At 43.4% G+C, this 16,238-nt stretch overlaps 1 protein-coding gene across 4 annotated transcripts in view; it reads right to left on the reverse strand.

Annotated features, from left to right (window-relative positions):
* SP100 (SP100 nuclear body protein) overlaps positions 1 to 16,238 on the reverse strand; it is an 87,246-nt gene that overhangs the window by 35,720 nt on the left and 35,288 nt on the right. For 3 of the 4 annotated variants that reach the window (XM_024740640.1, XM_024740639.1, XM_024740642.1), the window contains 7 exons: positions 14,962 to 15,121; positions 13,647 to 13,815; positions 11,366 to 11,449; positions 6,938 to 7,087; positions 6,416 to 6,499; positions 4,116 to 4,262; positions 3,329 to 3,412 (listed from right to left, as the gene is read on the reverse strand). In XM_024740640.1, coding sequence (XP_024596408.1) covers positions 3,329 to 3,412; positions 4,116 to 4,262; positions 6,416 to 6,499; positions 6,938 to 7,087; positions 11,366 to 11,449; positions 13,647 to 13,815; positions 14,962 to 15,121 — 878 coding nt within the window. The remainder of the gene's footprint in view (positions 1 to 3,328; positions 3,413 to 4,115; positions 4,263 to 6,415; positions 6,500 to 6,937; positions 7,088 to 11,365; positions 11,450 to 13,646; positions 13,816 to 14,961; positions 15,122 to 16,238) is intronic. The other variant, XM_024740641.1, reaches the window with a different exon arrangement.

A 16,238-nucleotide genomic window follows, 5' to 3' on the forward strand; every position in this document is an offset into this window, starting at 1 on the left:
TTTTTGCTAAGAGTCCAGGTTGTTAGTTCTGACTCTTCCAATAATTGTCCATATGTGATGTGTAAAGATCCTTAAATGTTTATGTGCTGGAGTTTCCTCATCTGTGAAATGAGGGAACAACAGTTTTCTGACCTACCTTTTAGGTTGTTGTAAACATAAAATGATACCTTATTTGTGAAGATGTTTTCAAATATCACTATACACGCCAATGTCATGTTGCAGGTAACGCTGGGTTCCTACCTGGCTCTGCCTTTTACTCTCCATAAAAGACCCTCAAACATTACCAACTCCAGTTTCCTCAACTATAAACCTGGATAACCTGGTTACCCTAACTCCCTGTTAAGGTTTTTGTAAAAACAAAGGGAAGCTTTATTTATAAAAACCCTATGAGAAATCACCATGTAAGCCAATGGTTCAGCTATAATTGGGGTTTGAGAGTATTTGGTCTTAAGCTATTTTTCCATCAATAATTTAATAGAAGCACAAATTATTCTGTGAAGTCTTTCTAAGTTGGAGACTAATGACAATATTGACAACAAATAGAGGAATGCTGTGCTTAGTATGCTCCATAGAATAAAAGCATGCTGAGGAGGAAGTACATTATTTCCACTCTTTAGCATTAACAGATATGATAGTGTGTAGTAAAAGGTATAATTTTACTAGCATATTTTTGCTACATCTTCAATATATCAATTGACTGGGCTCATCCAGTTAAACAACAGTTTATATACAATGCCTTCTTGTCTCCTTCCACTTCCCAACAGGGCCAGAAAAGTTAAATGTGGAAAATGATATCCTAGAAGGAATCAAATCAAGGCATGTGGAGAATGCTCAGAATAAGATTCACCAGGGAAACAGAGCTCTGGGTTTACACTCGGGATATTTGCTGTCCATGGCTGCAATCCTTATCTTCCTACATGAGCCATCTGGGATTATGATCAGGTGGCTTCTCTGGCCCCTCCTCCCTCACTTGGTTCTAAAAAGTCAAGGTTATTGGTCACTGCACAAAGGAACAGGATTCTCGAGGGGTTTGGGCGTGTGACCAAGGAACCCATTCAGCAGGAATTTCCCTCATGAGAAAACTTGCAGAAGTCTTGAAAAGCCATGCGAGGCATGGCCCGCACGCAGGCCACCCTGGGCTGCCTTTCTAAGTCATCTGCTGTGTAGGTTAGTGATGTTCCACTCCCTGTTCCCAGAGCAGAGACAATTCAAATGCAAGGGGCAACTTTGCTCTGCTTGAACCTTACCGTCCTTCCCTTCTCTCTCTTCTACTTCTGACCCCTTCTGTTGTCTTTTCAAGCTTCCTTCATCTGCTGTTTCTCATGTAGGGTACCTCGGAGACCTTGTGTTCAGGGCCTTGTGTGAGCCTCCTATCCTCACCTCCTCCCACCCCCTGCCAACCTGGTGCCCTCCTGAACTATTTGCAAGCCTGGGAAATCATTTTCTCATGTGTCTGAGCCGTAGATGTGTTTTAGGACTACCTTCTAGAGCAGTCTTCCTACTAGTACTAAGACAAAAGTGTTCCCTAAAAACTGCAACAAATCTACATTTTACTTTGATAGATCTAGTGAGCAATTAGATTGAGTGTATTATTTAAAATATTGCTCTTTTGTAGCACCAAGATCAGGTAACATTTTATCTCTTCTTAGGACTGTTCCTAGCGTGTTTCCATAAATAGGTATGTTTCTGATATTGTCTAGGTCTGGAAAGTAGAAAGGGACAAAAATTCACCAACTCTACACTACAGAGACACAGATCTTATGGCAACTCAGGCTACCCATAGGATTGAGGAAATAACATTTTGATAATCATTTCGAGCTTCAGTTTTACAAGAAAATAATGCAGAATCCAGGACGCTAGCCTTGTTATTCCCTTCAGTCTCCCATGAGACTTTGTAGAGAACTTGAAACATTTATGTGATTGTGTTTCCTCATCTAGAAGCAAGGGTTACAATGTCCATCCTGCTTAGCCCTTAAGGTTGTCGTAAGATATTGTTTGCAAAGGTCCTTTGAAAAATCACTGTATATGCCATGACTTGTTGAAGAATTCTGTCAAAAACAATCCTTTGGGTTTCAGAATGCCTTATATGAAGTCTTTATTTCTGCTAACACTAGGTAGCTGGACAAGTTATGACATGATTCAAGTTTGTGATCAGATGATAATATGACCTTCCAGTAAAGGAATACAGCCCACCCTTGAACAATATGGGTTTGAACTGCACAGGTCCACTTAAACTCAGATTTTTTCCATACTAAATACTACAGCAGGACTTCCCTGGGGGCCCAGTGGTGGAGAATCTGCCTGCCAACGCAGGGGACAAGGGTTCGATCCCTGGTCTGGGAAGCTCCCACATGCTGCAGAGCAACTAAGCCCGTGCGCCACAACTACTGAGTCTGTGCACCACAACTAGTGAAGCCCACGTGCCTAGAGCCCATGCTCCACAACTAGAGAAAGCCACTGCTCAGCAACGAAGACCCAACACAGCCAAAAAAGAAAAAAAAAAGAAATTAAATACTATAGCACTAAACGATCCACAGTTGGTGGAATTCATGGATGCCACCTGCGTGTATGGAGGGCTGACTCTTAAGTTATAGGCAGATTTTTGACTGCACTGGAGGTTGGTGCCCTTAACCCACGCATTGCCAACCGTATTTAGCTTTCTGTTCTTTGTAGAAATCACTGCATAAATCCACCACTTCATAGGCATAGCAACTAGTAGGTTTTTATTTTTTTGGCTGCGCACAGGCTTTCTCTAGTTGTGACGAGTGGGGGCTACTCTTTGTTGCGGTGCACGGGCCTCTCATCGCGGTGGCTTCTCTTGCTGTGGAGCACGGGATCTAGGCACACGGGCTCAGTAGTTGTGGCACATGGGCTCAGTAGTTGTGGCATGCGGGCTCTAGAGCGCAGGCTCAGCAGCTGTGGCGCACGGGCTTAGTTACTCCACGGCATGTGGGATCTTCCCAGACCAGGGCTCGAACCCATGTCCCCTGAATTGGCAGGCGGATTCTTAACCACTGTGCCACCAGGGAAGCCCACAGCTAGTAGTTTTAAACACACTCATTACTTTGCTGGCCTATTTCTACTATATAATCAATATAGGGTACATATATTTATTAATGGGACCCAATAGTTAATAGGCCTCATCCCCAGATATAGATTTCACATCTCTCTGCATTTCCCATAAAAGTCCAGTAAAATAAAGACAGAGAATAGGATTCCAGAGTAAACTGGAACCACGCTACAGAAGGGGCTCAGCATAAGATGCTCAGGAAACAGTGACTATAGTTCAGGTTCCTGCAGCCTAGGCCTTGCTCTCCCACTTCCTTACCAGACGCCTTTCTCAGTGCTGATGTGGAGGGTTCTGGGGACACGTCTCCATCACTGGATTCTGCGGAGTCCTCACTGCTGATCACTGCACAGAGGAACAAAACCACTTAGGATCTCAGGGTGGAGCCCACACAGCAGGAAACCTCAGAATGAGAGCACTAGGAAGATCTAGAAGCTAAGTTAACTCAAGGCACCGTGACCTGTGCTTGAATGTGTGTGACCTGCAGGTTTCTCCAGGTCCTGCACAAAACGTGATGATATTCACAGAGGGCAGCTTTGCCCATTCTGCCAACACTCTTCTTCCCTCACCCTCATTCTACCTCTTACCACAACTCGCAATCTACCTCTGACCCTCTACTTCATTCTACCTCTTTCTCTCATTCTTATTTTATTTCTTTACCTTCCTCTTAGCTTGGCCAGTTTTCCCTACTTATGCCTCTCTTTCTGGGGATGGTATCTCTTTATACCTCGCTTTGTCTTCATGTGTTTCTTTTCCATCTCCTCTCTTGAATACCTTGGGTCTCTGATTTTTTCCCTTTTCTTTATCTTGTACCCCCATACTTTCCTCTCTTGCTTTAGAAATTGTCTCTTGGACATCAATACCTATTATTTACCCCTTTTGTCCTTTGATATTTTTCCAGTTCCTGGGGAATCTCTTCTGCTAAACTCACTGCACAGGGCACTGGTTCCCTCCCCTTCCTGCCTCTGTCCGTGGCCACCAGCCTCTGACCTGCCCCAGCCTCTTGCCCTGTTCCTGTGATTCCTGCTCCACATTGTGTCAGCCTTACCTATTACATCAGGTGCCTGGTTACAGTCAGTCCTTGCTTGGGTTTGCCATTCAACTTCGGGGTTAAAAAATGGCTTTTCCTTCTTCATATCCGCCAGAAGGACAGAAGAGGAATTGACTTGAACTCCATGGTTGGGTAGATTTGCGTCTGGATCAAATTGTAATGAATGAAGAATTTTAATTTGTCACTCCAAAAGGCAGTAAGCACTGTTCACTAGCGTTAACAGCCTTCTCCTTGTAATTCCACTGCAGGAGGGAGGCTTCACCCCGACCCTTCTCCGTGCTGCTGTTCAACTCTGTCCCTTTCTTTGTGTCTCCCTCAATTCCCAGGTTTGTTTTTACTTTCTTTTCACTTACTTTTCTCATCTTTTGATGATTTTTCGCTTTTCAAAAATAAAAATCACAATTGCAGTATAACCCATAGATAAAAATGCATAAATCATAAATTTTGAATTATCACAGAACAAGCATATCTGGGTAACCATCACTTTGGTCAAGTAATAGGAGATTACTAACACTCCAGAAACCTCTTAGAGATGCCCCACTAACTGTCCAGATGTATCTTGCTCAAGTTAACCACCACTTTGACACTTTTAATACCATAGATGATTGATTTTACTAGTTCAAAATTTATACAAATTTATATAAGTGGAATCATTCACTCTTGCTCTCTCTCTCTGTCCCTCTGACATTTTAGGGGCAGGGGTGGATTTGGCTTCTTTAGTCAACATGTGTGTGATAGTCATCTGTATCCATTTCGTATATTTATCTTCACCACTATATAATATTCCTTTATAGAAATTATCCACTAAAAAATAAAACCATAAAATATCCATTTTTGCAGGCTCAAGCTTTAGAATACTATGAATGATGCTATGATGAACATTCTTTTGTGTGTGTTTTGATGGAGATAATATGCGTTTCCGTTGCTCTGTTGAGGAATGTAACTGCTGAGTCACAGGCTATGTGTAAAGTTAGGATTGACAGAAGTGACAAAACCATGGTTGGCTTAATCCACTAAGTTTTGGGACTATTTTTTTATACAGCAATAGATAACTGATACAGCTTCCAAATAGAGATGTCCATCAGATCTTTGAATACAGATCTTCAAGCACTTGGAGGAATGAGTCTAGAGATCAGGTGTGGCTGGAGATGTACATTTAGGAATCAATAGATGATGGATGGTACTGAAACCATGGGGAGGGTGAGATGCCTGAGGAGAGGCCTATTTTTATCTGAGGGGTTTACAGGGCTATTTTGATCATTGCAAATACCTTACCCTTCTCAATGGTATTAGGAACAGTCCCTTGTGTCTTCTTTTTTGATGACTGTCTCCTCAAATGGGGCAATGTCTTGATTTGTCTCCTCTCTCTGTTTGGCCCACTCTCTACCAATTTTTAATTAATTGTCCTTTAAGTTATTCTCTTTGTGCCTCTCCTACCCCCACTTTTCTATTTATTGGTATTCTTTTTCATCTGTATCTTTCTCTATTCATCTCTTTTCCTCTACATTTGTAATCACTGTCCCCAGGGTCCAGCAGGGTCTAGGACCAGGCAAAGGAGGTGCCTAGGGCACACCAAGGTGCCAAGGGTAAGATAATCCTTATATGTGCCCCAGGGTCTCACCCTAGACCTGACCCTGCTGTCCCGTACCTGCTTTTTCAATGTATCCATTCTCTGTTACGTTTCCTACTTTCTCCTACTCTATCCCTGTTTCTTAATTATTATTATGACCTGCGTATGTCTCCTCTATATCAATTTTGTCTTTCTATATATTTTCCTCATTTAAGCATTCAAATCATCACCAAAGTTCTCCCTGTGTGCCATTGTCCAACAAACCACATCCCTCTACCTGCCACTTCCTTCTAAAAGGCCCTTCACCTGGGCTTCCTTACTTGCAAATCTGACCTGCAACATCTTACATGATTTACATGTTTCTGTTATAACCTCTGAAAAGGAAGTTGCAACTTATTTTTTTCATCAACTCCACAACATGGCATTATTTTGATTCCATGTCAATTTATCTAAAATCTATCTCACTCTTGTACTTTGTTATTTGGTGCTCCACAGTCCACCTTTTCCTATTCTTCCTCTTTGCATTCTCTTCCCAGGGCCACCCCATCCACTAAAGAGCTCAGCTCTCTTTCTCCCTTGCAACTTACACCTGCTAAAATCAGCCAGAGGTTGTGGAGAAGGCTTGGACAGTGTTAGAATTGGGAAGGGGTATATTAGTATGGGAGAACAAAGGAGAGCTTTTACTCTCATAGAAAAACAAAGATGTAATTAGAAAATTGGTAATTACTTTCTTCCTCATAAGGCAATGGGCTGGGTGTCTCTTTTCTTGCATCACCATTATATGATTGGATAGGTACTTGTTCGCAGGACCCTGAAGATAAAAAAGACCACAGAGACTTGCTTTCCCCTGTTTCCATTTTCTTGCATTTCATCCGACTTCTCTTTCCTTCTTATGTTTCTACTTATAGCCTGTCTGCATATATTGCCACCTTCACCCCATGAAAGTGCCATGTTTCATTGATTCTGGAGCCGATCTCTCCCTGACTTGTTCGACTTTTGTTTCTGTCTCTCTTCCCTAGTGGGGCTCTGCAACTCTTCACCTTCTGTCTCTTAGTTTTTCCTTTCTCATTTTCTTCCTCCAGGTCTCTCCCATCAATATATCAGGCCCCATTCCTGCCCTCTGTGTATCTGTGTGATTTTCCCCTTCTTTGTTAACAGATGTCTCCTTGAGTGGTGCATTACTTCCTTCTCTGCCACTAGTCAGGACCTCTTGGCCATTCCACACTCACACAAACCCAGCCAGTCTTACCTGCTGGTTCAGACTCTTGGGCACATTGTTCATTTGCTTGTTGGCTTTCTAGTGCATCGTTTTGGTCGCTGGTTGTATCTTTCCTCTTTGCATTTATCTGTTCTGTTTCACAGAGGTGATCCGAGAGTGCATTTTCAGGTGAGATCGTACCTAAATCATGTTTTGATTCATCATACTTTGTTTTCCTCTGGCATCAATCAGCATCCAACAGGAAAATACAAACCACTTTAAGCTTTTAAAGCAGAGGAAATTTAATCCAGGGATTGGTTACTTGGTGAATGGAAGATCAAGTGGAAGAATGCAGCAACCTGAAGCACAGTCAACAGAAAGCTATGGGAGGGACGGAGGGTGGGCTCATGGGCTGAGGTCACGGGGTAGGCAGAAGCTGGACCGTGGCTGGCTTGCCTGGTGGAAGGTGGAGTCAAGGCTGTGATGCAGCCACTCCTAGAATTGTTACTGGAGATAGTGGTGGGGCAACACCTGGCTTCTCCCTTATTCCCACTCTCTTGCTAGTGTCTCCCACATTAGGAACCCAGCGGGGAGCCAGCAGCAAGGGGAGCTGGCAAGCAAGTCCACAGGGGCAAGTGGCCAGAGAGAGAGGGCAGAGAAGAGCAGGGGAGGGTAAGGAATGAGGGTAAACCACACAGGACCAGCACACACGCCCTTCCCCCATGGCAAACCTTCTCTGCTCATTATTGATTCCATCGACCCATCCCACTCTGTTCCCACCGGCCTCAATAATGTATGAATACATAGACATATTTTTCAGTGCAGTGTGGATTTTTCTCATTTAGTGCTTTTCTAAACAAAGTAATTTACGTAAAGCATGATTTAAAATTATTTCCCAAGGTTTTAATATAGAACGTGGGCCCTGGTGCATGCTTTGTGCCACATCTGGTGGGCATGAGACACAGCCCTTCCTGTCCCTGTACATTTCACAGCCCGCCGTACTTGTTGGGTCACACTCTTGGACACACTTATTGGTGGCCTGTTGTGTATCATTTGGGTCCTAGGTTGAAGTTTCTCTCTTTATATTCATTGCTCGCCATCACTGAGATGCTCTGGGATTCCACTTCCTGGCAGGGTTGCCCCCAGACCACACTGTGAGTTTTTTTTTTTTTTTTTTTTGGGTGCACACTGCGCCACCAGGGAAGCCCCACACTGTGAGTTTTAAAGAATTTCATTGCCTCCTCCCTCCACTCCGCCCCTCCCACCCCCCGCCACACACACACATGTAGAATCCCTTCTCTCTGCTCCTTACTCGTCGCAGTTCCATCCACTCACCCCTTCCTGTTCCCACCAGCTGTACGAATAGATGAATGGCTAACATGTATTCACACATTTTGGGGTATTTTAGAATGTTAACTTTCTGAATAAGTGTGATTTGGTAAAAGTATAACTGTGTTTTCAGAAATCACTCTGAAAGTTTTTTCTTTTCTAAAAATGTATTACTAATTTAGAACATTCTTTCTTAAATAACACATCCCGACTGGAAGCTACATAATAAGAGCCTTTCATATTGTGGCAAGTTCCCTGAGACTCTTCTATGTTCCTTAATTCCTAAGGAGAGTCATGGAATAAAGATTTATAATTTATTATAGACTAGTGTGCTCTAAGCATGGGGAAACTATGACCCTCAATTTATCTTCCTGGGCCAGAAGTTGGTATTGCTTTTATCACTGCTTTTCCAGCCTGGGGAATCAGTAAATCCAACGGACATCTGTGAGAGAAGAAAATCCCAAAGTTTGCTATAATGGTTAAAAGCTTAGACTCTGGCACCAGATACAAATAATGATGATAATTAAATGTAGTAATAATAACAAATGCATGGAACACTGATGAACCCCCAGGCATGATTGTGAATGCTTTACATGATATGACTTGTTTAAAATCCAGCACCCTCTGAAGTAGGTACTATTATCATGTCCTTTTTAAAGATGTTGAAACTGAGGGACAAAAAGAGGTAGTCACTTCCCTAAGATCGCGAGGTAGAATTTGAAGCTAGGCCATGGGCACCTGAATTCCTGCTGTGACACTATTCACAGCAGAGTTCAATCCCAATTCTCAGTTGGGTGAACTTGTGCAAATAACCAAACTCTCTAAGATGATACTTTTTCCCCTGAAAAACAAGGGTAATATATACCTCATTTTCAGGTTTGAGGGAAGATTAAATAAACTACTAGCTGCATCAATATACAGTATACTGTGATCGGAAAAATCAAATCATTATGATTAATGTTTTAGATTAACAATATATTTGTTTGTACCAGTATTTTTTACTCAGGACCAAACACGTGCTGAATACCTAGTATCAGTCATTCTGGGTAATGCATTTTCATCATTGTTCCATTTCGTTGCCTCATGACAGATAGGTATGATGATCCCTACATTACAAATGAGAACACTGAGACTCAGGGAAATAATAATATTTTAAATAATAACACTATTAAGAGTGTTACGGGCTAATGGAGGTCAAGCGCTGTAAGCAGTGGTTATTGGTTGCTAAAGTACCAAAGGTTTCTTTCGGACGCCTGCCTGGTGTTTGGAGGGCAGCTCCTGGCCTCTGCTCCAGGGATGGAGGGAGAGGGTTTGCACGGGAGGCAGTTGGTGTCCATGGCCCTGGGTGAGGGACCCGGCAGGGGAGGTCCCCTGTCCCCTGAGGAGCGCTCATCACCTGCTCCCCCGCCACTGTGGCTGCAGCACTGACCACTGCTGCACATGACATCAAAGCACTGAGGTCGCTGCCTGATCAAGCAGGACAGAGCAGAAAACTGTGAAGCCAGGCACCTGGGCAAAAGGTCCAGGCCCAGAGCCTTCAGGGACTGGCAGCAAGTGCGTTTAAGGAGCGTGGAAGGAGCCACCCTCCCAGGCAACTCAGAGTACGAAGACTCTGTTATCTAAATCCTCGGAGAAATTGCAGATGCAAACACTGACAATTTTTTGATACAAAGCAGCAGCCACTCCACCCCCAGAACTGTCCAGAATGGGACACAAGCAGCAAAGGATCATAGAACAGAGTCAAGAACAGACCATCGTAAGATGAGGACTCTCTGCAACACCAAGTCTGGCCTTGACAGGAGTTTTCCCAAGTTCTTAGGGGGGAAAATTAAAAGTTTATCTCAGATATTGAAGTATGGGCTGTGCCAACCTCCCCTAATCCCTTTTTTATAGATAAGAAGTTTAAGAGCCCCTGCAGATATCAATACAGAGACCACCTGGACCTGGTGGATCTCATCCAACTCTTGTAGTCAAACTCCAGTCCATAGACTGGAAGACAGGTCAGCGGCACCCTGGCTGAGAGTGCCTCGGCCAGGCCATCTCACTGGGTGACCTCCACCAGCCATTCAGTAACTAGTGATGGCTTACCTTGACTCCCACGGTCATAGTGAACTTGCCTTTGTCCCCAGAGCTGCCCCTGACTGGTGGCCTTCCCTTACTTCCTGCAAAGTCCTGCTGCCTCTTCCCCACTCCCTCTTACTCCACTCCCTCCCTGTGCAGGTCTTGTTGGCCTTTCCATGAGGATTCGGTGTCTGATTCTCCACTTTCTCCAGCCCTTGGGATTCTTTTTCAGTATCTTTCCCTCTTTCCCTATTTTTTTTTTTTTTTTTGCATGGTTCTGTCTTTTCCATTAGGTTACCAGGTAGTATCCAGGGTTGCAAACACAGGCTCTGGGTTCAGAATGCCTGGGTCCCTCGCTGCTCATTGACCCCAGGACAACTATTTACATGGTCTATCTAGATTTCAGCTTCCTTATCTGCAAAATGGGCACATAAGTGATAACATCATCCAATGGCACTAATCCCACAACTGCCAGAATAAACGTTCAATCAAGTGAGCTGTTAATAACTTGGTTGTTTTTGTTGTGTCCCTGACCCCTTTCTCCTTTCACTTCTTCTTTTTCTTCCTCTCTGTCTCTCAAATACCCACATCCTCTCCTCCACGTCTCTACCACTTCCTCGCTTCTGTCTCTGTATGACTGCCTTTCTCCTTGAACATTCCTGCTCTTGAACAATATCCCCCACGTTTAAATCAGTCCCTTCTTCTGCCATCCTCAAGGGTCTCCTCTTTGACGTTGACCTTGGGCCCATAGTCCTTAGCCCTTCACACCTTTACACTGATCTTCTCCTACAGGAGTCTTTCTAAATCACAATTACTTCCAGGTAGTCATTCTCTTTAAATCTGGTTAGTGACACCCTGGGTTCCTCTTCCTTTGTCTTGGTATTTGGGCCAACAATCTCTTGTCACAGCTACTTCTCCAGGACTCAGCCTCTGGTTAGATGCTCATATAGACACCCCTCGCCACCTTCTCCATGGTCCTTCAACATTTCTTCCCTGATTCTCAGTGTTTGCTCAGGACTCGGACTCCCACCTCCCCTTCTCCTTTTCCTCTTAGCAGATGAGAATCGCTTTTGTATTTGTCTCAATCACCTTGCTCAAGGCTTAGTGGGAGAATAGGCCTCTCCTCCCTCTCTTCTTCATTGCTTTCTTCATGATTAACTTTCTCGTGGACTGCTGAAGAGAGGGACAGAGAAGAAGACAATTAGAGATCTCCACCAGAGACCAGGAACATCATCTCAAAATTACAAATTTAGAAATTCCTAGCCCTCGGGTCACTCAGAGCTCAGCGGGTCCCAATCTTCATGGTAAAGTTCCCCCATCATCCTTGGACAGAAGAGAAGCCCCAGCAAGGGAACTGTTATGTTCCACACCCAGAACTGAGCCACTTGTATGTAAGGATAAAGGAGTCGTGGAAACATCCTGATCCTGTCAGTTACGTAAAATAATCCTCACATCGTGGGGAAAGCACATGTCAAGATAAATAAGGAAAGTGAAATGTGTTTACTGAACTGTTCAAACTGTAAGGAAGAAACAGAGAGATTTCCTCTGGAGAAGGGGTAGGATCCTAAAGAGATCTGTGTGCATAAAAAGGAAAGCCCAAGAGCTATAATGATGGGACTAGGGACTTCCCTGGTGGTCCAGTGGTTAAGACTCTGAGCTCCCAATGCAGGGGGCCCAGGTTCCCATCCCTGGTCAGGGAGCTAGATCTGCGTGCCGCAACTAAGAACCTGCATTTTGCAGCTAAAAGAGCCTGCATGCTGCCTCAAAGATCCAGCGTGCCACAACTAAGATCTGGTGCAGCCAAATAAATAAATAAATATTAAAAAGAAATAAAAATAAAGATGGGACTAGATAAGACATGGGTTGGGCTTAATTGTGTTGGGGAGGATGAGCGGTTCCAAAAGAGACCAAGCAGAGGGGCTGACACGTGTGGTGGGGTTACTAGACAGGGTTCCCATAGTGGTCCAGATCCCACAAAGAAGGACACTCTGAAGCCGCAAGCAGGGAGTGCCTGTGGCAGCACTGCAGGATGTCCCCACGACTCCTGGACCAGGGACCCAGGAGGCTGCCCCAACAAGGAGAGGCCAGGACACCAGCCCAGGGCCCCTGCAGCTAGGTGACCCAGCAAGCGTAGGAGGAAGGAAATAAACCAGGGAGCCTAGGGGGTGGGTCCCTGCCAGGAGTCCGGGGAGGAGACACCAGGGGAGGCAGTGGAGCCCGGGCTGCCCCAGAGCTGATGGCAGGAGCACCTCCTGGGACAGTGCCTTCGAGGGGGTGAGATGGACAGGACTGTGAGAGCCATGGCTGCTTTGTCTTCCCCAGGACACGGGCTTCAAGCCTCAGCAAAACCAGGCGGAAGGTGTGAGGAGAACAATGGCCCAAAGCCCAGAAGAGTTGAAGGAGGCCTGTGGGCAGGCACTGGGGGCTTCAGCACATGAGATGGAGTTGGGGACCTGGCAATAGGAGAGATGTCACGCCCTGGTCACAGTCCCCAGCCTCTAACTTTGGCCGCTGACCCGAGCTCTCAGGGACAGCAGAGTCCAGGAGGCGGCGGCAGCAACCTCCCCCAGGGGCAGGTGGACGGCAGCAAGTGTAGGTGTGAGTCGCCCCAGCATTTAAAAAGTATAAATTATGCCTTCGCAGGAAAAAGTCAAGATTTAGTTTTGTATAGCACCGAAACTAGTTCCTCGAAGAGAAGAGCTTTTGTGATTATTTGAGGAGAAAAAGTGAAAAACCATTTTTCCTTCAAGGGCAGATTTGATATTGAGTCAGCTTTCTTGCTCATTACTCTGGAAATCTGGTGAAAGTGGCCTTTCTTCTGTGTTACTAAGCCAACCCTGGGTTTAGGGCTTAAAATGACCTGCGACTGGTAAATTACATGTGGACTGGGATCTATGGACTCTTCTCGGGTCTTCCTTCAGTGTGGTGATTCTTGTAACTCAGCTTGTCCCTCTAGGGGTCCCTAAAAGTTATGATTCTGGGGTTGTTGGGATACTGACTCCCATTGATCTGGTGTTGCCAAGCCAGGATAGATCCTGCACCCACAGCTAAGCTTGAGATGGGTGGTAGTGAACTCAGTGGACTGCTGTGTAGACCACTGCTGCCCTGTCATTTGTCCTTCTATTTAAATTGGATGCCACTGTGGCTCTGGTTGTCCTGTGAGTCTAAACGCCTAGTTAAGCAGAGCTCCAGGTTGGTGTTGTACTGTAGCCATTATAACATGAGCTTCAACTAGGCTCATGGTATGTGTTTTGTTAACTGTTATATCCCCACTACCCAGCACCATGTATGGCTCGTGGTATAAGCTCAATATATACTTGTTGAACAAAATTGGCCTTGAACATCAAAAGGTAGATAATAAGCTAATTACCTCTTACAAAGCTTTCATAAATGTGATTTAAATCAGGATATTCCTGCCGGTTGACCTCACTGAACACAGCTTCCAGAAGCAACAAGTCAAATGTCTTCTCCAGCTCATTGAGAACATTGTAAACCACTTTCGATACAGGGACCAGGTTTCTACAAGAATCTTGACAGTCCTAAAAAATATTGAATGGAGAAAATATAAATACAGACTTCCACGTTACAGAAGAGCCCTAGAAAGAGATTTTATGGTTAATGTATTCCAATTTCCATACATATGTATCTTTTCACATAAAGGTTTAGAATTTCTGTGTATTTGTATGGCTACTAAGTGGAACTGTAAATCCTTTCTCCTTAGAAATCCCCATTTGTGAATCTGATCTCCCCACCCTCATTTATATTAGATGTAAGAAGGAGCAATTCTGAAGAATAAAATTGGGTTCAAAGTTAATGGATATGTAGGCTTCTAAGAGCTTCGTCAAATGTTTTAGGAATAGACTTGGCAGGTGATGAGCAGCTATTCTGTTGACTGGACAACTCCTGCCCCTTCACCAAGACTGACTTGGCCTGGAAGGGCTCAAGGAAGGCAGGTGACAGTTTCCCCTTTTGTGAACTTGACCACAGGGAAAGCATATTTGTAGGGCAAGGAGAAGACTTGCATCTCTGTAGCTCCAACAACACCTATTGCTAAAATTAACCCAAATTCCAAGACTCCAGAAATAGCATAAATAAAATAAGTAAATAAATGGAAAAAAAAAGATCCCCCCCAAAAAAACCATTGGAGAAAGAATAGCAAGCATATACCCCCAAATTTGTCCTAACAGGATATCAATTCCCTGTGGGTTTTAATGTTCTCAGATCTAACTATTTAAATTGAAGTTCATTGAAAAGAAATGCTGTGTCAATTATTATTTCATTAAATCATCTCATTTAAATTATTCATCAATTCATTAAAATTCTTTTAATTCTTAGTTTATGCTCTACTGTGTGCATTCCTACAAGGAACTAAACATCTGTGGAGCACACCTGCTTCTGATACAGCCTGTCTCCAGTGCTACTCACCTTGATGCCAGTGGTCACCATGAGCACCATCCCTTCAGTTAGAAGAAGGACTGTCTCCAGTGATGCCTGTTTCTACTCTCCCTCTCCTTTTTTACCTTATCACAATACTTGAACAATTGCAAAAATACTTGGAAAGGTCTTCTTCTCATACGACACTCCTCAGTTAGCTACTTGTGCCCTTACTTCTGTGTTCAGGTTATCGAAGCATAACTTAGTATGGGGCTAGTTTACCAGATTGTGACATAATAAACCTCACTTACTTCATACATTTTATTGGTGATGAGTTCACGGTCACGAAGACCCTCAAAGAAAGGAAATGTCTTTTTTATTGCAGTTGAAATCTCCACTTTATATCTTTTGAAGTGCCTGAATACAGTCTCGGTAAGCCCGTCGTCTGTGTTCTGATTTTCTATGGATATCCTAGGGAGGAAGAATACCATGTGAAAACGGTCATCAATATTCCAAGATGCTTGTGGAGGCTGTAACATTTTATATATAAAGGATAGGTTGTAAAGAACCAACATATATAAAATAAGTGGTTTCAGTAGAGACCAGAATAAATGGAATTGAAACAACAAACAATGATATAATTGAAGAAAGTGAGGAGGTTAAGAAAGACTGAAGCACAGGACGGAAAAAGTCCATTCCAGTCTGTCCCAATTAAAACCATTGTAAAGATATCTCCCCTTATCTGGTGTATTTTTTAATTAAAAAAATTTTAAATTTGTACAAAATCAAGGTGGAATAAACAGAGGAATGAAAACAATGGAATAAAAAATCTCACCTTGAAAAATGTTTCTTAATTAATAACTAAGAGAAAATAAAACAAGGTGTCCCCTCCTCTGATCTATAACTGTTAAGAGAAATACCATCTTGTATTATAAAACTAGTTCATAAATGATAAGATGTGGTTAAGAATATGATACGGATAAACTGAGAAATTCACAAGACTATTAGTCATTTCTTCTGGGACTTCTACTTTGTGTTAGTATAAATCTTTCTGTGTTATTGTTATATATAGTGAATCTTTCTAGACATCTGAATTTCAGAAATTGCTGCTATTTTCTGTGATAGTAATTTTAAACCTCAGCCTTTAATTCTGGTTCTTAGGTGATTATTTTATTGCTCTGATAATGTTTTAATCAACATTTTGTATTCATAAGAGTTATGAAGACATTAGGATTCTTTGTCAAACCAGAAGAAAATTATTGTCACTTACCAGTACCCAAAACCATCAAAGAAATGACACATTATTTTGTTGAATTCTGCATAAAGAAGTTTCTGATTAAAGACTGCAGATTGAAGAGGATCATTTGTCTTCTCTTTTATTACCTCCCCTCCCCCCCACTAAAATGCTAATGAAGGGATTGGATTCACAATGACGAGGAGAATGTCAGGGGGCAATGAGCAGATGAGAGATTACTACCGAAATCTATAAGACAAAAACTGGTCAGAGGATCACTAATTACTGTTGTAGGTGGAGGATGCTCCCAGAGGTCAGAGAAGCAACCAGTGTACCCTGCAGCACCTGGAGAAG

This window comes from Neophocaena asiaeorientalis, unplaced genomic scaffold (genome assembly GCF_003031525.2).
Source record: "Neophocaena asiaeorientalis asiaeorientalis breed wild unplaced genomic scaffold, Neophocaena_asiaeorientalis_V1.1 scaffold388, whole genome shotgun sequence".
NCBI classification, from domain to species: Eukaryota; Metazoa; Chordata; class Mammalia; order Artiodactyla; family Phocoenidae; genus Neophocaena; species Neophocaena asiaeorientalis.